Source organism: Paramisgurnus dabryanus, chromosome 5 (genome assembly GCF_030506205.2).
Source record: "Paramisgurnus dabryanus chromosome 5, PD_genome_1.1, whole genome shotgun sequence".
Classification (NCBI taxonomy): domain Eukaryota; kingdom Metazoa; phylum Chordata; class Actinopteri; order Cypriniformes; family Cobitidae; genus Paramisgurnus; species Paramisgurnus dabryanus.
In genome coordinates, this window is record NC_133341.1 from 49,506,994 (window position 1) to 49,531,376 (window position 24,383).

The 24,383-nt window shown below is 38.9% G+C and overlaps 1 protein-coding gene and 1 long non-coding RNA gene across 7 annotated transcripts in view; one reads left to right on the forward strand and one right to left on the reverse strand.

Moving 5' to 3' along the window:
* Window positions 1–24,383, forward strand: part of naa38 (N-alpha-acetyltransferase 38, NatC auxiliary subunit) — a 156,598-nt gene that overhangs the window by 21,291 nt on the left and 110,924 nt on the right. The window contains exons 3-4 of one of the 6 annotated variants that reach the window (XM_065284619.2): window positions 14,814–14,871; window positions 15,274–15,451. The exons of 4 other annotated variants lie outside the window; for them this stretch is intronic. In XM_065284619.2, the coding sequence (XP_065140691.1) occupies window positions 14,814–14,871; window positions 15,274–15,451 (236 nt within the window). Of the gene's footprint in view, window positions 1–14,813; window positions 14,951–15,273; window positions 15,452–24,383 lie in introns of those variants that run through there. One more of the 6 variants, XM_065284620.2, reaches the window with a different exon arrangement.
* Window positions 15,357–16,087, reverse strand: LOC135774485 (uncharacterized). The gene is made up of 4 exons (XR_010543695.2): window positions 15,992–16,087; window positions 15,760–15,893; window positions 15,574–15,677; window positions 15,357–15,468 (listed from the first exon to the last, which is right to left on the reverse strand). It is a non-coding gene; the product is annotated as an uncharacterized lncRNA (long non-coding RNA).

A 24,383-nucleotide genomic window follows, 5' to 3' on the forward strand; every position in this document is an offset into this window, starting at 1 on the left:
AGTGGTCACGAGATTCGAAAAATGCCTATTTTTGCTTATAACTTCTTCAAACTTGAGTCTAAAATCATGAAGGTGGTCTTGTTAGATTCCTTGAGGCATGCCGAGTCAAACGATACCAAACGGTTTTCGGTCGGCCATTTTGGGTGTCGGCCATTTTGAATTTTCTCATTAAGTCCAGTATTTCACAAACAGATTGGCGTATCGCTACGAAATTTGGCATGGTTCATCAGTGACATGTTCTGAGCGCACCTATAAATCTTTAGGACGGCGCCACCTAGTGGTCAGGATATGTAAAATACATTTTTAAAATCTTTATATCATTTGATTAAATTGCCACTATGACATAAGACTTCACTCTATTGATTCCTTGGCTCATGCTGAGTCCGAATGTACCAAATATGTCAGAGTCAAACCTACTTCCTGTCGGCCATTTTGATTTATATTGAACAGCTACTTTTTCGAACTCCTCCTAGAGCGCTCGTGTGATTGACTTGATTTTTGGTATGCATCATCTAGAGACACTCTAGACAAAAAGTTATCAAAAGATTTTCGGTAGACCTATCCGTTGTCGTATAACGCATCAAAGAATGCGAGGGCGGGCACGCCAAAATGTGTTTGAGCCTGTATCTTCGCAAAACTTTTGCGTATTAATATGAGACTTGGTATATGTCATAACAGTGATGACTTGAGGGTGCATGCACCATTTCGTCACACTGCCCCCTACTGGTCACGAGATATAAAAAATGTCTATTTTTGGTTATAACTACTGCAAATTTGAATGTAAAATTATGAGACTGGTCTTGTTAGATGTCATGAGGCATGCCGAGTCAAACGATACCAAATGGTTTTTGGTCGGCCATTTTGTGTGTCGGCCATTTTGAATTTTTCTTTAAGTTCAAGTATTTCAGAAACGCAATTGCGTATTGTTATGAAACTTGGTATGGTTCATCAGCAACATGTTCTGGGAGGACTTGTAAACTTTTCGGTGCCCCCTAGTGGTCAAGAGATTTTAAGCTATATCTCTGCATCTCTTTATCGTATTTACACCAAATTTGGTGGGTGTCATCACAATCAAGACCTGAGTCACAATTTATTTTTTGGTCAGTGCCCCCTAGTGGTCAAGTCATTTAAGGCTATATCTCTGCATCTCTTTATTGTATTTACATCAAATTTGGTGGGTGTCATCACAATCAAGACCTGAGTCACAATTTTTTTTTGGTCAGTGCCCCCTAGTGGTCAAGTCATTTAAGGCTATATCTCCGTATCGCTTTATTGTATTTACACTAAATTTGGTATGTGTCATCACAGTCATGACCTGAGGCACCATCTATTCTTTCGGCACAGTGCCACCTAGTGGTCTCAAGATACGAAACAATTGCTTTTTTTTCATAAAACTAATGCAAACTTAGTTCTTAAATCATGACAGTCATCACGTATGAATCATTTTTTGCCATGTTTGGCTTGACCCCGGTATCGCTGCTTGCAGCTATATTTATTATTATTTTTCTTCCTCGTTCTTCCGCCGAAAGTCAATGGCAGCCCATAGAACCGTACATAGGAAAGTTATGAATTTTGGCACACATGTAGAGGACAGTCTCAGAAGTTACTATAGCAACATTGGTGTGTCTGACTCAAACCCTCTAGCGCCACCAACAGTCCAAAAATCCACTTATGTTCATGCTCATAACTTCTGACCCATGAGTCCTAGAAACTAAATTCTTGTTTCCTCTGAATCCTTGGCTCATGATGATTCAAATGCACACATTGATGTCATTTGTGTCATGCACATCTTTCCGCCATTTTGAATTTTTTGAAAAACCTACTTTTTCGAACTCCTCCTAGACCGTTTGTCCGATTTGCATGTCCTTTGGTATGTAGCATCTAGAGACACCCAAGACAAAAAGTTATCAAAAGCTTTTTGATAGACCAATGCGTTCTCATATAAATTGACAAAATATATGGCGGCGAACACGCCAAAACGGACGTGAGGCCTTATCTTCGCAAAAGTTTATTGTATCGACACGAAACTTGGTATATGTCATAACAGTCATGACCTGAGGGTGCCTGCAACGTTTCGTCACAGCGCCACCTAGTGGTTACGAGATTCGAAAAATGCTTATTTTCGCTTATAACTACTTCAAACTTGAGTCTAAAATCATGAAGGTGGTCTTGTTAGATTCCTTGAGGCATGCCGAGTCAAACGATACCAAACGGTTTTCGGTCGGCCATTTTGGGTGTCGGCCATTTTGAATTTTCTCATTAAGTTCAGTATTTCACAAACAGAATGGCGTATCGCTACGAAATTTGGCATGGTTCATCAGTGACATGTTCTGAGCGCACCTATAAATCTTTAGGACGGCGCCACCTAGTGGTCAGGATATGTAAAACAATTTTTTAAAATCTTTATATCATTTGATTAAATTGCCACTATGACATAAGACTTCACTCTATTGATTCCTTGGCTCATGCTGAGTCCGACTGTACCAAATATGTCTGAGTCAAACCTACTTCCTGTCGGCCATTTTGAATTATATTGAACAGCTACTTTTTCGAACTCCTTCTAGAGCGCTCGTGTGATTGGCTTGATTTTTGGTATGCATCGTCTATAGACACTCTATACAAAAAGTTATCAAAAGATTTTCAGTAGACCTATCCGTTGTCGTATAACGCATCAAAGAATGCGAGAGCGAGCACGCCAAAATGTGTTTGAGCCTGTATCTTCGCAAAACGTATGCGTATTAATATGAGACTTGGTAAATGTCATAACAGTGATGACCTGAGGGTGCATGCACCATTTCGCCACACTGCCCCCTACTGGTCACGATATATAAAAAAATGTCTATTTTTGCTTATAACTACTGCAAATTTGAATGTAAAATTATGAGACTGGTCTTGCTAGATTTCATGAGGCATGCCGAGTCAAACGATACCAAATGGTTTTTGGTCGGCCATTTTGTGTGTCGGCCATTTTGAATTTTTCTTTAAGTTTAAGTATTTCAGAAACGCAATTGCGTATTGTTATGAAACTTGGTATGGTTCATCAGCAACATGTTCTGGGAGGACTTGTAAACTTTTCGGTGCCCCCTAGTGGTCAAGAGATTTGAAGCTATATCTCTGCATCTCTTTATCGTATTTACACCAAATTTGGTGGGTGTCATCACAATCAAGACCTGAGTCACAATTTATTTTTTGGTCAGTGCCCCCTAGTGGTCAAGTCATTTAAGGCTATATCTCTGCATCTCTTTATAGTATTCACACCAAATTTGGTGGGTGTCATCACAATCAAGACCTGAGTCACAATTTTTTTTTTGGTCAGTGCCCCCTAGTGGTCAAGTCATTTAAGGCTATATCTCCGTATCGCTTTATTGTATTTACACTAAATTTGGTTTGTGTCATCACAGTCATGACCTGAGGCACCATCTATTCTTTCGGCACAGTGCCACCTAGTGGTCTCAAGATACGAATAAATTGCTTTTTTCATAAAACTAATGCAAACTTAGATGTTAAAGGACAAGTTCGGTATTTTAGACTTAAAGCCCTGTTTTCAGATTGTTTATGGTCAAATAGAATGGTTTTGACTGAAATTTCGACATTTTCGGCTGCCCTGAGAATTTTCGCTTGTTTGTGTTTCAGCTCAGACCTCTACAATGGCTTTATAGGTGCACTGGAACAATCCTTCCTAAAATGCATTAAACTTTCGTTTACAAAGACGAGAAACTCACCGAGTGGTCAGGGGTGTTCACTGATATGCTCACACAAAAATCGCGTTAAAAGATGCTTTCCAACAGCTGTTTTAGCATTCGTTGTTAACTTGTGGACCTATTTCCCCAAACGCCTCACACCCGTACATTCTTCCGCTTAGAGCTTGAATAATAAACACTCCAGCCCAGGAGGTGGCGCTAATCCGCCTTTGCCAATTGCAAGAATAGAAACAAAGTTCCCGGCGCGGAGTAATACCATACCTCACAGGACGTCTAATACAGTCAATGGAGTTGGTAAAAACTACGATAAAACCTGTTGGAATGCGTCTTTTGGAGCGATTTTTGTGTGAGCATACCAGTGAACACCCCTGACCACTCGGTGAGTTTCACGTCTTTGTAAACGAAAGTTTAATGCATTTTAGGAAGGATTGTTCCAGTGCACCTATAAAGCCATTGTAGAGGTCTGAGCTGAAACACAAACAAGCGAAAATTCTCAGGGCAGCCGAAAATGTCGAAATTTCAGTCAAAACCATTCTATTTGACCATAAACAATCTGAAAACAGGGCTTTAAGTCTAAAATACCGAACTTGTCCTTTAAATCATGGCAGTCATCACGTATGAATCATTTTTTGCCATGTTTGGCTTGACCCCGGTATCGCTGCTTGCAGCTATATTGGCAATTGTTTCTGTTAGTAAATTTTTCTTCTTCCGCCATTGCGGTCTATGGCAGCCCATAGAACCGTACGTAGGAAAGTTATGAAATTTGGCACACTGATAAAGGACAGTCCAATGTGTCCCCACAGTAAATTTGGAGTCTCTATCTCCAACCCTCTAGCGCCACCAACAGTCCAAAGTTGCACTTACGTTTTTGCTTATAACTTCTGATCCATAAGCCCTAGAAACAAAATTCTTGCTTCCTATGATTCATTGGCTCAAGACGATTCGATTGGACCATATGACGTCATTTTCCGTCATGAAAATTTTTCCGCCATTTTGAATTATTCGAAAAACCTACTTTTTCGAACTCGTCCTAGAGCTTTTGTCCGATTGCCACGAAAATTGGTATGTATGATCTTGAGACACTCATGGCAAAAAGTTATCAAAAGAATTTCGATACAGCAATCCTTTGTTGTATACCGCCTTAACGAATTTTACGTAGAGCGCAAAAAACAGATTTTAGGCTGTATCTTCGTCAAACTTAGGCCTATTGACACGACACTTGGTACTTGTGATGCCAGTCTGGAACTGAGGGTGCATGCACAGTTTTTTTGCAGCGCCACCTAGTGGCCAGACAAATGATTTATACACTTATAATTTTGGCTGCGATCAACGTATTTTGACGGGACTTAATTTTTAGGAGTCCTGAGTAGTCGCCGAGTCCAATGATACCAAACATGCCAGATTTCGCCTCACGGTTAGCCCTGCGCAGCAAAACAGCACTTAAAAAACACGCGCGAATATCTCCACGAGCGTTATTCCGATCGACTCGAAAACACCATAGGAAGAACATTGCATTACCTTCTGAACAAAAAGTTCTATTAGAGTTATATTAAAATTTTCATCAGAAATGGCCGAAAATTGCAAAAAACGAAAAATTACCTTTTGATTTTGTGTTTTTTACACATAAATGGTTATAACTTCGCAACGGAAAGAGATTTTTTCACCAGATTTGATACGCTGATGTATGAGCACATTCTGAGGCCACACACAAAAAATTGGATGCTTTCACCACTAGATGGCCTTATAATTGAACAAAACCTTTGATAACAAGCCACCTTTATGGTCATACAACTGTTACTTAACTAAACTAAAGTGTATATCATAAAACTAGCTAGATGTAACACAATCATGACCTGATGTTGCATGCACAATTTTGTCATTGCGCCACCTAGTGGTTTTGAGATAGAATATGGTATTTTTGCCTAAAACTACTGCAACAGTACATCTAAAATCTTGGGTCATCATGTATTATTCCTTTCAAGGCTTGTAGATCATTGGTGCATGCCAATTAACTCCTTAGCAACCAATTAGGATACCTTATCAACCCTTTTTGCAAGAGCTATATCTCTGCGTCAGAACATCGTAGAGACATGGGGGTGGTCTCTTTTGACTCATTAACACCACTGTAACATTTTGTGAGCTGAGTATTGCCACTGCAAGCACCACTCACATTTTCTTCAGTGTTTTAGTTGTCAATGCTCCTCGAGAAGAGAGGGAGAGATTACACTAAATGAAAACACAGTTTTTTGCTGATACCTGTTATATTATTTAGTCTGAAATCAATAGATTTTCCTAGGTTCTTTAAACTGCTCATCCGAATTCAACTTTACTTTCTTCTGTGCCCTTTTTGGCTTGACCCCGGCATTGCTGCTTGTTATTATTATTTTTCTTCCTCGTTCTTCCGCCGAAAGTCAATGGCAGCCCATAGAATCGTACGTAGGAAAGTTATGAAATTTGGCACACATGTAGAGGACAGTCTAAGAAGTTACTATAGCAACATAGGTGTGTCTAACTCAAACCCTCTAGCGCCACCAACTGTCCAAAAATCCACTTCTGTTCATGCTCATAACTTCTGACCCGTGAGACCTAGAACCTAAATTCTTATTTCCTCTGAATCCTTGGCTCATGATGATTAAATTGCACACATTGATGTCATTTGTGTCATGCACATCTTTCCGCCATTTTGAATTTTCCGTAAAACCTACTTTTTCGAACTCCTCCTAGAGCGTTTGTCCGATTTGCATGTCCTTTGGTATGTAGCATCTAGAGACACCCCAGACAAAAAGTTATCAAAAGCTTTTTGATAGACCAATGCGTTGTCGCATACAGTGACACCATATAAGGCGGCGAGCACGCCAAAACGGACGTGAGGCCGTATCTTCGCAAAACTTTTGTGTATCGACACGAAACTTGGTATATGTCATTGCAGTCATGACCTGAGGGTGCCTGCAACGTTTCGTCACAGCGCCACCTAGTGGTCACGAGATTCGAAAAATGCCTATTTTCGCTAATAACTACTTCAAACTTGAGTCTAAAATCATGAAGGTGGTCTTGTTAGATTCCTTGAGGCATGCCGAGTCAAACGATACCAAACGGTTTTCGGTCGGCCATTTTGGGTGTCGGCCATTTTGAATTTTCTCATTAAGTTCAGTATTTCACAAACAGAGTGACGTATCGCTACGAAATTTGGCATGGTTCATCAGTGACATGTTCTGAGCGCACCTATAAATCTTTAGGATGGCGCCACCTAGTGGTCAAGATATGTAAAGAAATTGTTTAAAATCTTTATATCATTTGATTAAATTGCTACACTGACATAAAACTTCACTCTATTGATTCCTTGGCTTGTGCTGAGTCCGACCGTACCAAATATGTCTGAATCAAACATACTTCCTGTCGGCCATTTTGAATTATATTGAACAGCTACTTTTTTCAACTCCTCCTAGAGTGCTCGTGTGATTGGCTTGATTTTTGGTACGCATCATCTAGAGACACTCCAGACAAAAAGTTATCAAAAGCTTTTCGGTAGACCTATCCGTTGTCGTATAACGCATCAAAGAATGTGAGAGCGAGCACGCCAAAATGTGTTTGCGCCTGTATTTTCGCAAAACTTTTGCGTATTAATATGAGACTTGGTATATGTCATAAAAGTGATGACCTGAGGGTGCATGCACCATTTCGTCACACTGCCCCCTACTGGTCACGAGATATAAAAAATGTCTATTTTTGCTTATAACTACTGCAAATTCGAATGTAAAATTATGAGACTGGTCTTGTTAGATTTCGTGAGGCATGGCGAGTCAAACGATACCAAATGTTTTTTGGTCGGCCATTTTGTGTGTCGGCCATTTTGAATTTTTCTTTAAGTTCAAGTATTTCAGAAACGCAATTGCGTATCGTTATGAAACTTGGTATGGTTCATCAGCAACATGTTCTGGGAGGACTTGTAAACTTTCCGGTGCCCCCTAGTGGTCAAGAGATTTGAAGCTATATCTCTGCATCTCTTTATCGTATTTAAACCAAATTTGGTGGGTGTCATCACAATCAAGACCTGAGTCACAATTTATTGTTTGGTCAGTGCCCCCTAGTGGTCAAGTCATTTAAGGCTATATCTCTGCATCTCTTTATCGTATTCACACCAAATTTGGTGGGTGTCATCACAATCAAGACCTGAGTCACAATTTATTTTTTGGTCAGTGCCCCCTAGTGGTCAAGTCATTTAAGGCTATATCTCCTTATCGCTTTATTGTATTTACACTAAATTTGGTATGTGTCATCACAGTCATGACCTGAGTCACCATCTATTCTTTCAGCACAGTGCCAACTAGTGGTCTCAAGATACAAAAAAATTGCTTTTTTTCATAAAACTAATGCAAACTTAGATGTTAAATCATGACAGTCATCACGTATGAATCATTTTTTGCCATGTTTGGCTTGACCCCGGTATCGCTGCTTGCAGCTATATTTATTAATCTTCTTCTTGTTCTTCCGCCATTGAAGTCAATGGCAGCCCATAGAACCATACATAGGAAAGTTATGAAATTTGGCACACATGTAGAGGACGGTCTTAGAAGTTACTATAGCAACATTGGTGTATCTGACTCAAACCCTCTAGCGCCACCAACAGTCCAAAAATCCACTTATGTTCATGCTCATAACTTCTGACTCGTGAGTCCTAGAAACTAAATTCTTGTTTCCTCTGAATCCTTGGCTCATGATGATTCAAATGCACACATTGATGTCATTTGTGTCATGCACATCTTTCCGCCATTTTGAATTTTTCGTAAAACCTACTTTTTCGAACTCCTCCTAGACCGTTTGTCCGATTTGCATGTCCTTTGGTATGTAGCATCTAGAGACACCCAAGACAAAAAGTTATCAAAAGCTTTTTGATAGACCAATGCGTTCTCATATAAATTGACAACATATATGGCGGCGAGCACGCCAAAACGGACGTGAGGCCTTATCTTCGCAAAACTTTATTGTATTGACACGAAACTTGGTATATGTCATTACAGTCATGACCTGAGGGTGCCTGCAACGTTTCGTCACAGCGCCACCTAGTGGTCACGAGATTCGAAAAATGCCTATTATCGCTTATAACTACTTCAAACTTGAGTCTAAAATTATGAAGGTGGTCTTGTTAGATTCCTTGAGGCATGCCAAGTCAAACGATACCAAACGGTTTTCGGTCGGCCATTTTGGGTGTCGGCCATTTTGAATTTTCTCATTAAGGTCAGTATTTCACAAACAGAATGGCGTATCGCTACGAAATTTGGCATGGTTCATCAGTGACATGTTCTGAGCGCACCTATAAATCTTTAGGATGGCGCCACCTAGTGGTCAGGATATGTAAAAAAATGTTTTTAAATCTTTATGTCATTTGATTAAATTGCCACTATGACATAAGACTTCACTCTATTGATTCCTTGGCTCATGCTGAGTCCGACTGTACCAAATATGTCTGAGTCAAACCTACTTCCTGTCGGCCATTTTTAATTATATTGAACACCTACTTTTTCGAACTCCTCCTAGAGCGCTTGTGTGATTGGCTTGATTTTTGGTATGCATCATCTAGAGACACTCTAGACAAAAAGTTATCAAAAGATTTTCGGTAGACCTATCCGTTGTCGTATAACGCATCAAAGAATGCGAGGGCGAGCACGCCAAAATGTCTTTGAGCCTGTATCTTCGCAAAACTTTTGCGTATTAATATGAGACTTGGTATATGTCATAACAGTGATGACCTGAGGGTGCATGCACTATTTCGTCACACTGCCCCCTACTGGTCACGAGATATAAAAAAATTCTATTTTTGCTTATAACTACTGCAAATTTGAATGTAAAATTATGAGACTGGTCTTGTTAGAATTCGTGAGGCATGTCGAGTCAAACGATACCAAATGGTTTTTGGTCGGCCATTTTGTGTGTCGGCCATTTTGAATTTTTCTTTAAGTTCAAGTATTTCAGAAACGCAATTGCGTATTGTTATGAAACTTGGCATGGTTCATCAGCAACATGTTCTGGGAGGACTTGTAAACTTTTCGGTGCCCCCTAGTGGTCAAGAGATTTGAAGCTATATCTCTGCATCTCTTTATCGTATTTACACCAAATTTGGTGGGTGTCATCACAATCAAGACCTGAGTCACAATTAATTTTTTGGTCAGTGCCCCCTAGTGGTCAAGTCATTTAAGGCTATATCTCTGCATCTCTTTATTGTATTCACACCAAATTTGGTGGGTGTCATCACAATCAAGACCTGAGTCACAATTTATTTTTTGGTCAGTGCCCCCTAGTGGTCAAGTCATTTAAGGCTATATCTCCGTATCGCTTTATTGTATTTACACTAAATTTGGTATGTGTCATCACAGTCATGACCTGAGGCACCAACTATTCTTTCGGCACAGTGCCACCTAGTGGTCTCAAGATACGAAAAAATTGCTTTATTTCATAAAACTAATGCAAACTTAGATGTTAAATCTTGGCAGTCATCACGTATGAATCATTTTTTGCCATGTTTGGCTTGACCCCGGTATCGCTGCTTGCAGCTATATTTTATAAATATGACCGTTCAAAAAACACATTCAGTGGGCCTATTTATTTATTTGTAAATGCAGAATGAGGAGCAACGCAAGCTAACGTTACACATCTTTCCCTTTATAATTAAATTATTAAGACAACACATCTATAGCCAAATATTAATTTGTAAAACGAAAATAATTTAATTTAATATAAAGCACATTGTCTAGGCTTGTTATGTGCAAATGTTCGGTCAATGCGGTGTCTTGAAGTAAAAGTGAGACCGCAGCATTTATGCTGTAACTGCACAAAATAAATGCCATACAGAAGGCATTGCATATAATATAGTGCATTTTCACAGTAGGCCTATATGTAAATTAATACATAGCAATACAAATATAGTATGAAAACAAATTAATCATTATTTAAATAAAGTTTCAGAGATAGCCTACATTTTTAGTCATTTAAATGTTCTAATCATTTCAAAACAAGGCTACCATATAACTTACACTGGGCTATATCTTTTGTTCCTTTGGTCGAAAATATGTAAAAGAATATATATGTGGGTAAAAATACCGAACAAGCTCAGTTGTTAAAGCAGAAGCTCCATAATAAGATGGGAAACATCGTCTCCGCATATGATCATCATGTTTATGTACTCTCTCAATAAATGCATTTCTTAGCCTATTAAACATGGACATTCCGTTGCTTTTTTCTGTCGCGACAGCCCTTTTAATATCCAATCATTTATGAAACTACAGCAACTTTGGCACAGCTTGGATTACACAAAAATTGCGACATTCTTTGTACATCCTGTACTATTTAAACCAGTGGTCTCTGCACGGAGTCTAATAATTTTTAAATGTATTTATTACATAATTTAGTTGGCTTATTTTATGTTTACATTGTAAATAATGATAAAACATATTAACAAGTAAAGAAAAATCAACAAGTAAAACAAAAAAGTTTTAATATAAAAAAGCCTCGTTTAATGCATTGTGGTAGCACTTATCAGAACAGCGGTATAGCCTAAAACAACTACACTCTCTCCTGTTTCCACACACATCCAAAGCTGTGACCCGACATCACAAAAACACATATGACAGGTTTTTTTCAGGCAAATAAGCTGATCAAGAGGTCGTCACTGCCTGATAGCAATAGGCTCCGGGGCGGATCCGCAACGGATCCAGACCGGAGCTGTCGGCTTCGGAGCAGATCCGTTGCAGATCCGTTCCGGAGCTTATTGCTATCGTCATGATGTCTGGTCACCGGAGTGTGTATGTGCGCGAAACATAGCCAGCTATAGAGTAGTCATCAATATTTGAGGTAGCAGTGCTACATTTGTCTTTCTTCTTGTGTGTTTTGTACATTCTGATTGGTCAACTTCAAGTGCTTTGCCAGATCGTCTCGTACACCCGCACCAACACTACGAATTTATACCGACAGCTCCCGAACTTTTTTGACATGTTTAAAAATTATCGGGAGGTCGTAAGGTGCTTGTAACCTGCTCGGCTCGGCTCGTAATTCCTCTCACACGGTGCGAGCCGCGACCATACGAGCATGAACGATTTTCTCCCGAGGAAAAAAAATCGCATGCGAGCCCCTACGACAGCAAAAATCGCACCGTGTACGCCCGCCTTTAATGGTTTGTGAATCTGGCAGTAATGCTTGCGATTTACAGAATAATATAATGACAAACGCACACATTCATGGATCTGGTTTGTGAAACGTGTAGCTCTTTACTGTTAGATGCTTTGCCAAAAGCACTATGCAAAAGACAAATGCACTTGACTGGCTTTCCAGAAAGTCACAACATCATTTGATTTAAGTAACTATAAAGTTACAGTATAAATTCAGCATTCAAATGTCAATAATTAATCTGTATTAAATGCCCCCACTAATTATTCTATAAACATTAAACATGTTTTGACCAATGGCAAATCTCATAAACAATATAAATAACTTAAATGTTACCAAATAAAAACTACAAATGTAAACAGTATAAATAACTTAAAGGTGCCATTTGTCATAATTGAGGTAAAAGATTTAAAAAAATTAGCTACACGCATCAAAAGAATGAGAAGAAATAAGGGCAAAGATGTCATTAAAAAAATGACAACGTATAGTGCTGCAGAAATATCAATCTATATTAGCATGCTAAATTACTAGCTACAGCCCGACTGGTGTTGTAATACCAGTTTCGACCATGGGAGGCGGTATGCGGGCCACGCACATAACCGCCAGCCAAACTGCAATACACGAATAAGTCCGCATGTGTGGGAGTACAGCCATAGATATTAGTACAGCCCTCTACTACTACTGTACCGCTGCGTCCGAAAACTAAGGCAGCTGACTTTTTCGCTTAAGATTCATGAAGGCAGCTCAGAGAAATGCAATTCGGACATGCCTTGATGCCTTCCTGCCTTGCAATAGGGGTTTCGGACGTATTTCAGTTCAGGGAAGAGAGCGGAAGAATGGCTAAAGCAAGAGACATTTACCTCTACCACAAACATTTGCTGCTGGGAACAACGCGCTCGGATTCACAAATAAAATATGATAAATAAAGTAACCGAACCAGAGAAAATACTGGCACTGCTTTTCATCGCTGGAGACAACTAATGGACATGAAAGAAATGAGGTTCGACTCCGAAATGACAACTTTTGTTTTCGATTGGTAAGTAAGATGCTGTTAGTATTTGCTAGAAGTTCATTAATAATAGGCATTGCGATTGCTTGTACATGAACTACGGCTTTGTGCAGTAAATGTGGCTCCATCTGAAAGCAGCTGATGGCGATTCACTTTTAATCAAGAAACCGGCTTCACTGACGAGAAGCGCAAGACTATCGCATGCAAATTATTGCGCATCCTTAGCTGTTAGCGTTTAATAGTTAGCTCTACCCACGGATCCAATCCGGTTTTCACCCGTTATCTACCAAGCTGATGCTAAAATGTAACATTAGCTAAGAAGCTTGAAATGTCTTCGATTATAATGAACACCAAATGGACGCACGAAGCGTAGCGGAAAACATTGCAATTTTAATGAGACCGAATGTTTTTTTTGGTGACTAATGATAACTAAGTTGCTAATGTAAATCAAACTTGATATATGCTGCTAAATTTGCAGCTGCTAAATTAAAATAGACCAAATCACTTTTCTGGAGGTATACTGCCCCCGTCTGTTTGGAGTGTGGAGTATGAATTGATTTTTTTTGGGGCGGACATGTTAAATGGTCCCTTTAAAGAGCACCAATTATGCTAATAAATTAGCACGTTAGCACGTTATTGTAATATCCCATAGTACATACATGTTATTAAAACTTGAACTAATGCACTGTGAGTCTTATAAATTGCTTACATACCTCACCGATTTCTGCATGTCTGGAAAACGCTCGGATTTAGTTCCTGTCTCCGCCTCCCAAAATGTCTAGTGTATTCGGATTGGTCAGATGACTACTCAACTGTTATTGGTCAACTGGGTTCGGCGTGTGTTTGAAAGGTTACGCCCCTGACTACGCGTGGGTTTTCCGGTTCTGACTGAGAGTCACAGGCAACGTAAACAAGCGCTATATTTCTCTATAAACGATGGTGTCTGTACTGCCTTACCACTTCAAGCTCGATCCAGAGAGTTCAGACGGCCGTTACGATATAAACGATCTCCGTCAATGAACGCGATTGGATTTAACTTTTTTAGGTGTCCTTAGCTCTGCCAGAATGCTAAACGAAGACGAAAATGTGTTGCAAAGACATCCAAAAGGTAATTATAACGTACTACATTACTTTGCAAACTATATGGAAACACCAAATGTAGCACATATAAAGTATTTTTTTAAATGATTATACAACTATTTCACTTATTAACATTATTTTACTATAGTAAACTTTATTATAAAATACTGCTTACATACTATATTACTGTGCAAACTATATGGAAACACCAAATGTAGCACATAGAAAGTATTTGTTGAAATGATTATAAAACTATTTCACTTATTAACATTATTTTACTATAGTAAACTTTATTATAAAAGCCTGCTTACATACTATATTACTGTGCAAACTATATGAAAACACCAAATGTAGCACATAGAAAGTATTTTTTGAAATGATTATAAAACTATTTCACTTGTTAACATTATTTTACTATAGTAAACTTTATTATAAAATACTGCTTACATACTATATTACTGTGCAAACTATATGGAAACACCAAATGTAGCACATAGAAAGTATTTGTTGAAATGATTATAAAACTATTTCACTTATTAACATTATTTTACTATAGTAAACTTTATTATAAAAGCCTGCTTACATACTATATTACTGTGCAAACTATATGGAAACACCAAATGTAGCACATAGAAAGTATTTGTTGAAATGATTATAAAACTATTTCATTTGTTAACATTATTTTACTATAGTAAACTTTATTATAAAAGACTGTTACATACTATATCACTGTGCAAACTATATGGAAACACCAAATGTAGCACAAAGAAAGTATTAATTGAAATGAATGTTCTACATTATTTCACTATGGTAAACTTTTTTATGAAAGACTGCTTACTTATAAGTGCTATGTTTTTACTTATTAGGTTTTAAGGAGAATGCAACATGTTCCAGGGCCTCTTACCTGCGTGATTCATCATCCAGGTTTTGCACAAATTGTCTAAATCCCTACACACAGAACATTTATTGTACCGACTATAAGCCTTTGAGGTGCAGGACTAGAGTAAGTTTTATTACATTTTTAAACCAATAACACTAAAGTATCATTATAGTAACAAAGTACCCAAAAGAACAAAAGATGTAACTTTAAAGAAAATATAATTGTCAGTCAAAAGTTTTTTTTATTTATTACAAATATATATTTAAATGTTAAACAATATACAAATAAACATACTTTAGTAACCATATTGTGCTCTTGTTTCAAAAATTGTTCAATTCATTTCTTACAGCTATCTATTCAGATAAATGGCATATCAAAGCTTTGTCAGCTGGTGCTATTTAAGACGACACTATAAGGTTATCATCCTGTCGTGTGTTGTTCTCCAGATACGCTTGGAGCTTCCTGATCAGATCGGTCACAATTTTGGCTTTCGACGACCCCTGCACTGAAGATGGCATGCAATCACGTCCTCTTTTGAAGGTCTCTCAAACTGTGATGCCAGGTCCATTGGAATCAGGGCTTCCTTCAGCTTGTCTTCAAATACCTCATCAAACACAAGCCTGATCACATCATCCACATAACTGTACAAATATTGCAGTCAATAAATATTTTGTTTTGATCATTTATTTCCCTGCTTCATACATTTTTAATTATGAATGTATTTGAAATAAAACATTACTGCTTACGGTATGTCACTTGTGTGTTTTGGGAACATAGCCTTGTACTTTCCCTCTCCTGCTTTTGTTACGGCTTGGTGACATTGTAATGGATGGCTGCAAGGTACAAATACCTGTAAAATATAAACAAGCATTTAATTTATTGTAAAAGTAAATACTACTTTATTTAACAAAGTTACTAAAATACTTAAATACCTGCACAGCATTCCAATAAATGAGAAAATCACATTTTTTTTGCTGCAAATCTGAAATCTCAGGCTACGGACAGCAAAGGCATCCACTGATGATGGTGATGGAAACATTGTGAAACGATGCTACTGCCTGGGTTCCTATTATTATGCAGAGAAAAAAAACTTTGTCATCATCAGTTATACATCTAAGACTGGTAGTGGTTTCACTAGCTAAATACATCATATGTGTTACACACCTTTGCTCCTCATATGCCAGTCTGACTCCTTGTACTGTGTGTAATGATGTTGCATGTTTGCATACATTGTAGAAGGATGTGTCCAGCTGCGAATAGACAAATAAAACAAACATGTATTCAGTCAAAAAGACATATTATAACAATAGAGTACAACGACTATAAATCGTTAGACTATTCATTAAAACGTAAATGTATTACATATTACATGGCCCAACATTAGCAACACACATTATGTGTTTACTTCGTTTCAAAATCTAAGAAAGCTTCAAGTAAATACAACAGTAAAATACATATAACTTTAAACAAATCATCTGTACTTAGAGTTTCTTGAGTTTGATCATGAGAACAAATTTTACTGGTAACAGTTTAACGTTAGCTGGCATTTGTATTTGTATTTAGCTTAGCAACTTAGCAAGTTTGTAAACATGTCTAAACCAACATCGATAAAAAAAACGATAGTCTGCATAATTCAACATACACGTGTGTAAATATGGTACGTTGTTTATGAAATACAGTATTACAACACAAGACAATTAGCTTGCAAGCTTAGCTCTACACGCACATTATGTTAATCTCCGGTTACCGGTTACGTAACGTACAGTAAAAGGCAAATAATAAACGTGAATACTTACAGCCTGTGATCCAGAAGTGCACAGTAATCCAACTTTCAAGAGGAGACGTGGCGCAAATCCAGCTTCGGTTCATGAGAAGCAGTTATTGTGAAAACTCCGTGAACAACTTCTGACTGGATTTTTCCGGAACCGTATTAAACATGATGTCCTCTGTGGAAGTCCATAAAGTGCTATTTTCCCTCGCATCTAAAGAGACAGCGTCTACTCGAGAGATTTAATAGCTTAAACAATGAAACAAGAGTTTGCAAACAGAGTCAAAGCAGGGACTCACAACCTCCGCCATTTTAGCTCTCTTCTGACTCGGCGCTCCCCACCCTCGTCTTTGAGGGCGTACCCAAGCAAAGCAGAGAGGGCTGAACTATGATAATGTTGGTCTTATCTACGTCACTAATCCCAGGAAGTAAACTGTTGCCTACAATCCCAGTGTTTTTTGTAGTCCTCGAACGTTAGAGACGATAACTCGCGTCATCGTTTTCTTTGAGGTATGTACTTTTTGAATATCGTTAGCATGCACTAATGCACACTTACACACAAAAGGATGTTTAAAAACGTGTATCCCATAATAGGTGCTCTTTAAAATGTTACAAAATAAAAAATACAAATGTAAACAATATAAATAACTTAAAATGTTACCACATAAAAATTACAAATGTAAACAACAAAAAATGATAATCTAAGCGCAGGCATGTAGTGCAAGAGAGTTACTCTTGATTCAAAATTTTGTGTTGTAGTGCAAAAATGTCAACATGTCAACGTGGTCTGGACTTAAGCTGGCTCTTTTCTTTGAAACTATGTTACAAATGTAAACAACAAAAAATGATAACCTAAGTGCAGGCATGTAGTGCAAGAGAGTTACTCTCGATTCAAAATTTTGTGTTGTAGTGCAAAAATGTCAACGTGGTCTGGACTTAAGCTGGCTCTTTTCTTTGAAACTATGTTTCCAGCTGAGGAAAACAGCCGCTCAGAGGGTGTAGAAGTGGCAGGTACACATAAAAAAGACTTTGCAAGAGATGCTAGGCAAGGAAACCTGGACTGATTGGACTTCCACCACTGCAAAGGATTTGTGTTTTTGGAGGAAGACTGTTCCCCAATATATCTGAAAAATTCTTCTCGCACTGAATGCATGTCATCATCAGTTTCCTCATTCTCGTTGTCCCTTTGTTGGGATGATTCATCCGAATCTGATTCTGACCCCAGCAATGTCTCTATCATTGACACAGGGGCCTTCTCACTTGTGTCAGGAGAACTGCTGGATGTGGTGTGCTGCTCATGAACTAAAGACTTCTGCTTCTCTTCAAGTGCAAGATGTAGAATCTTTCCCTGCATTTTCAAGATGTCACCTGCAGACAAAAATTTCAGCCTGCGGAATCTAGGATCAAGAGCAGTAGCAATTAGGCTGGTATTTGGGGTGTCTTCAGTGAATTCAATCTCATTTCGCCACCTTTTCGTTATTTCATTTTCTGCAACTTTCTGAAATGCCAGTATGTGGGGATTCTCAAATGAAGAAGTGGTCTGTGCACTTTTTAGAAGCCCTTTAATGAGAGGGGGTAGGCTAGAGAGTGTCACATATGACTCCCCACTTAGGTACACTGTAGCACATTCAAAGGGTTTTAGAGCTCTCTCAAGCTCTTCCAGGAGGTTCCATTGTTCTGGCTTGAGGTCAAGGTAATGCTTTGACCTATTTGTGACTCCTGGGTCAGACAAACATGCGGTTATAGGCCATCTTTGCTCCAGCAGACGTCTGATCATATAATACGTACTGTTCCACCTCACACTTACATCTTGAATGAGGCTGTTTTCTGGCTGTCCCATTTGTTTTTGCTTTACCTTCAGGTTATTGCTGGCAACCTCACTCTTGTCAAAGTGCTCCACCAGGGACCTTGCAGCACCAATGGCCTTTTGAATATGGGTATTCTGCTTCATTGCATTGTTCACAATTAGCTGCAGAGTGTGACCAGAGCAGCGGACGGAAGAGATCCCATGTCTTTCTTCTAGGATTTTGAGGGCACATACAACATTTGCTGCATTGTCATGAACTATGGCGAGTATTTTATGAAGAGGGATTTCAAATTTGGCAACTGCAGTTTCAATCCATGATGCGATATTTACAGCTGTGTGCCTCTCTTGAAGTGGCATGGTGGTCAAATTAAAGTTCATGAGCTCCCATTCATCATTTATGAAGTGGCAGGTTAAGCCCAAGTATGCCTCTGTGGCCATACTTGTCCACATATCTGTTGTCAGACATATCATGGAGCTGCAGGACAGGGCATCTTTGGTTTGCTGAAATTCCACATCATATTTCCTCTCCATAAGTTTGGTGAAACATGTGCGTTTGGGTAGAATGTAGCCAGGTTGGAATGTTGCCACCATGTTCTTGAATCCTTCACCTTCAACAATGGACAATGGTCTCATATCTCTCACTATCATTTTCAGGACACTGTCAGTGAGTACTGCTGCAAGTTGTGGAGTGCAGTCCTTCCTTGGAAGAAATTCAGTCAGACTGCTTTGCCTGCAACTGACAAAAAGAGGAAAAAAAAACAATTAGCCTACTGATGTAGACATGGTGTGCGTTTCCCAAAACCACAGTTGGTTAGCAATGGGAAAATTGCATTTTTACTGTCATTGTGCAGAGTACAAATACAAACACAGTGGTTTCCGCAGGATTTTAAAATTTGATGATGGCACACACTAATTAGCATATGTGGCGTCATCGTGTCATGTTTGCGTTAAACGAATGTTGGCATCTGAAATATATTTCACTTCTACTCTACGATCTGTCACATTATATTGCATTTTAACACAACTAAATGCTATTTTTACATATCTGTTCAGTTGTCAGAAATAAAACGAGTAGGCTTTAAAATAGTGACTAAACACAAACCATTACACCTTGTGTTTAATCAAACCTACTGTTCCTTTAACTGCCGCTAAAATCATGATTTATTATCGTGACATCGTCTGACTAAATCATTTACTAAAGCATTTACATTAAAGTCTTACTGCTGTTGCAAATGCATGTGATAGTTATTTTTATATTGCGTATAGCGCAGAATTGGGTGCAAATTCAAAAATATGAGAGAATGCGCTGTTGCTGTTAGAGGGAGAGGGAGGCGCGCTGAACACTCGCAACAATGAATTATGCCGTTTTAAAAAGTAAAACAAAAATGTAAGTTAATTGGGAATCATGATAAATCTATTTGTGGCGGCCAGTGTTGATTCCGTGATGAACGGCCACAAATAAATCATAGAAAGTTATGGGAAACACTGAAATACAACATTGCAAAGTCTAAGTCGCCTTTAACATCCAAAGACAGTCATTGTACATCTCAAGAATTAATAAACAGTACAGACTAGCTCGCGTTTCATTAATCATTATACTTACGTTGTCTTATTCTTCTCTTTGGGTGCGTCGTCAGTAACTCCCGTGTGTTTTCTTTTAAGATGCTCGTGCATTGTCGTCGTGCTCCCGTGGTAAGCCAGCGATGTATGGCACAGTGTACAAACCACTCTTTTGTCACAACTCGGGCTTGATTTAAAATATGTCCATACTTTGGAAGCTTTCGGTCTCGCACCTGAATCTGTAGACTCTGCGTTCGCCATTTTTCAAATCAAAACAGTGAAGGCGGGGGTGAGAGAGAAGAGGATAGCAGATTAACCAGCAGGGCGCACAGACTGGCATGGAGGTGAATTACAGTGAGCCGTTCGAGACGAGAGACAGTGAATTACAGTGAGCCATTTGAGACGGGAGAAAAATAAATATGCGACTCCTCGACTAAAAAAATTGCCGTCGACAAATTTTCATGTTCGATTACGTCGACTACGTCGACTATTCGCGGCAGCACTACTTATAAGTTAATGGTTAATGTTCGGTTCATAAGCTGCGGTTGTCGGTCGGGAAAATTAACTGATATGAACATCCCTAGTCCTGAACACTGCCAGTTCTGTGACCGTTATCTGCACGTGTGTTGTCTGTCACTGCTTGGTCATGTCGGGTGACAAAATTTCGGCAAATATAGTTAATTTTATATTGGTCAAAGGGGGGTGGCAGGCCTAAGTCGGCCCGCGGGCCTTAGTTTGGTGACCCATGCTCTACACTCTAGTGGCCACTTTGTGTAGTGTACTACAAAGTAATTTATGACTCATGCACCAGAATACAAGAAATCCCATCTGAATTTTTTTAATTCTCCTGAGGGAGGACTTGGGACCTCACTTCACTCTTTTGCCAAGGGCCCCCAAATATCTTGAAAGGGCCCTGATTGCATGACATGCATTTTAAAGTAACTTTCGTATTTTTCGACCGAGAAATTCAACGTCCGTGCCCGTGATATCACCATTGCTAATCATTTGTTTTTTTGAGGAGATGTGCACAGACCACTCTTTATAGAAATATAAAGAACAGTTCAATCTTCATGTCTTGCATGTCTTATGTTGAGCAGAACAGGTGTGGATGGTTCTAGATTTAAGAAACAAATAATACTGTACAAACATATGCATGTATTACAATTACCAGGGGTCCATGAAATCCTTGAGAGTTTGTGAATCTGGGGGAAAAAATTCAAGGCCCAGAGAAGTTTTGGAAAATCTACATGCATAGATACAGGTCATTGAAAGTGCTTGAATCTATTTTATGCGAGAAGTTTTCTGGAAAAAATATAATATTCCCTGTGTAGTGTAGGATAATATCATAAAAATTCTCGACTTTTAAGCACATGTGCTAAACTGTTCGCTTTAAATGCTTATATCATCTGTATGCAAATGTTGATTCATACCAAAATGCTTTTTACATAGTTGTGTTTGACACATGAAAACGTCTCAGGTTACATACACTCACCGGCCACTTTATTAGGTACACCTTACTAGTACCGGGTTGGACCCCCTTTTGCCTTCAGAACTGCCTTAATCCTTCATGGCATTGATTCAACAAGGTACTGGAAACATTCCTCAGATATTTTGGTCCATATTGACATGAAAACATCACGCAGTTGATGCAGATTTGTCGGCTGCACTTCCAGGGCACGAAGCTCCCATTCCACCACATCCCAAAAATGCTCCATTGGGTTGAGATCTGGTGACTCTGGAGTAGAGATCGACCGATACTCATTTTTTAAAACCGATACCGATAACAAATATTTGGATGCTTATGTGCCCGATAACCGATATGCTGAACCGATTTTTATTTACTGTTATACTTCTGTTTTTGACATAATTACTACAAAACTACTGAACTGAACAAACCCTTATAATAATAATAATAATAATAATAATAATAATAATAATAATAACAATAATCACAATCACTTCCTCTTTGCATACAAAGTCATAAATAGAGGGGTCTGAAAGAGTGAAGAATAATATTAATTTAATGAATAATGTGGAAACTATATTCCCAATACATGGACCATTCCAAACACCCGTCATTTCGTCAGAAATGGACTGATCCAAAGTTCGCTTTCCGGTTGCCAGGTTACGGAGCGGGAGAGAGAGAGAGAAGTATAGCAGAGTTTGCATAAATAACAGAAAAACGAATTTAATTTAGCGTTTTTAATTCCACAAAGCATTCATTCATGGCTGTTTTATTCATGCAAAGCTACGTCGTTATTGGGACCGGATTTTATGGATCAGCTAGCGACTCTGTGAGTTCGTCTCTATTCTTGGACAAGCTGCATACATTGCTTTTAATATATCAACTTATTTAACATAACATGCATTAATGCACAAATAAGATGTGTTATAAAAGCCTCATATGCAAAGTAAGTATACTCAAAGTCCTTTTAATGAAGATGCGTCACTCCGTCGTCATATTTGCTGTGCACGCTGCTTCTGCTGCTGTGAGCTCCTCTCCTCAGATGCGTCCAGCGCGCAATTCTCAATTTTCTTGTTTATCGGTCAATCCGATATTACAAAACCGATATCCGATCATCGGAAAAGGCTCAAATATCGGGGAAAATATCGAAAAACAGATATATCGGTCGATCTCTACTCTGGAGGCCATTTGAGTACAGTGAACTCATTGTCATGTTCAAGGACCAGTCTGAGATGATTTGCGCATTATGACATGGCACGTTATTCTGCTGGAAGTATCCATCAGAGGATGGGTACACTGTGGTCATAAAGGGATGAACATGGTCAGAAACAATACACAATGCTCAATTGGTACTAATGGGCCCAAAGTGTGCCAAGAAAATATCCCCCACACGATTACACCACCACCACCAGCCTGAACCATTGATACAAGGCAGGATGGATCCATGCTTTCATGTTGTTGATGCCAAATTCTGACTCTACCATCTGAATGTTGCAGCAGAAATCAAGACTCATCAGACCAGGCAACGTTTTTCCAACTTTTACTGTCCAATTTTGGTGAGCCTGTGTGAATTGTAGCCTCAGTTTCCTGTTCTTAGCTGTCAGGAGTGGCACCCAGTGTGGTCTTCTGCTGCTGTAGCCCATCCGCCTCAAGGTTTGGCGTGTTGTGTGTTCCGAGATGCTCTTCTGCATACCTCGGTTGTAACAAGTGGTTATTTGAGTTACTGTTGTCTTTCTATCAGCTCAAACCAGGCTGGCCATTCTTCTCTGACCTCTGGCATCAACAAGGCATTTGCCCCCACAGAACTGCCGCTCACTGGATATTTTCTCTTTTTCTGACCATATTCTGTAAACCCTACAGATGGTTGTGCGTGAAAATCCCAGTAGATCAGCAGTTTCTGAAATACTCAGACCAGCCCGTTTGGCACCAACAACCATGCCATGTTCAAAATCACTTAAAACACCTTTCTTCCCCATTCTGACGCTCGGTTTGACTTTGAACTTCAGCAGATCGTCTTGACCATGTCTATATGCCTAAATGCATTGAGTTTCTGCTATGTGAATTGCTGATTCGAAATTTGCATTAACGCGCAGTTGGACAGGTGTACCTAATAAAGTGGCCGGTGAGTATATGTAACTGTTGTTCCCTAAAAAGGGAACGAGACGCTGCATCTCCCTTGCCATACTTCCTGCGTCCCTGTAATGCCGTATTTGACAATATTTCAGATAGCGAGATACTTCCTGTCTCCGCATCACCCTGTCTTTGTCGTTAAGCCTCACCATTGGTTGAATTTGATGTTAACTAATGTGTGGGAACCCTGAATTACAAATGATAATAACCACTTAAACTATCAATTAAGTACAACAATAGAAGCTATCAATGTACTAAAGTATGTTTCTATTAGTGATAGTACAATATATTGCAGAGGCCGAAATATTCGGCAGTAAATATTTTTAATTGGCCAATAAATTTCTCTATTACTTAAATTTGATGTTTGTAATAAAAAGACACTCAATATAAAGCCAAAGTCTGACAGACAGTAAAATGACCAATCATTATCATCTTGATTTACCATGAAGTTATGTTGTGTCACACACAACACCACACTAGTTCAACACACTTAAGCCCTTTTCACACAGACATTCCGGGAAATACATGTAAAATGCATCCTGGATTTTTCCGGAATGGTTAGAGTTTTTGTTTGTTCACACTGCCAAGATTACACGGCATCTGATGGTCCCGGAAAGACACGTGACCTGTTGAAAGTCCCGCCCTCTCTTCTACGCAACGTCTGAAGTTTGCATATTATATATTATTTCTCTCTCCAGAAACAACTCGCGTGCATTTTTGTTTATAATAAGACTACAAAGGAGCGCGTGAACGCACAGTTCTATGCTGGTGAATGATCTCAGCTTCAGAGTGGATATTTGACATGCGGGTATTTTCGTTTATTGTA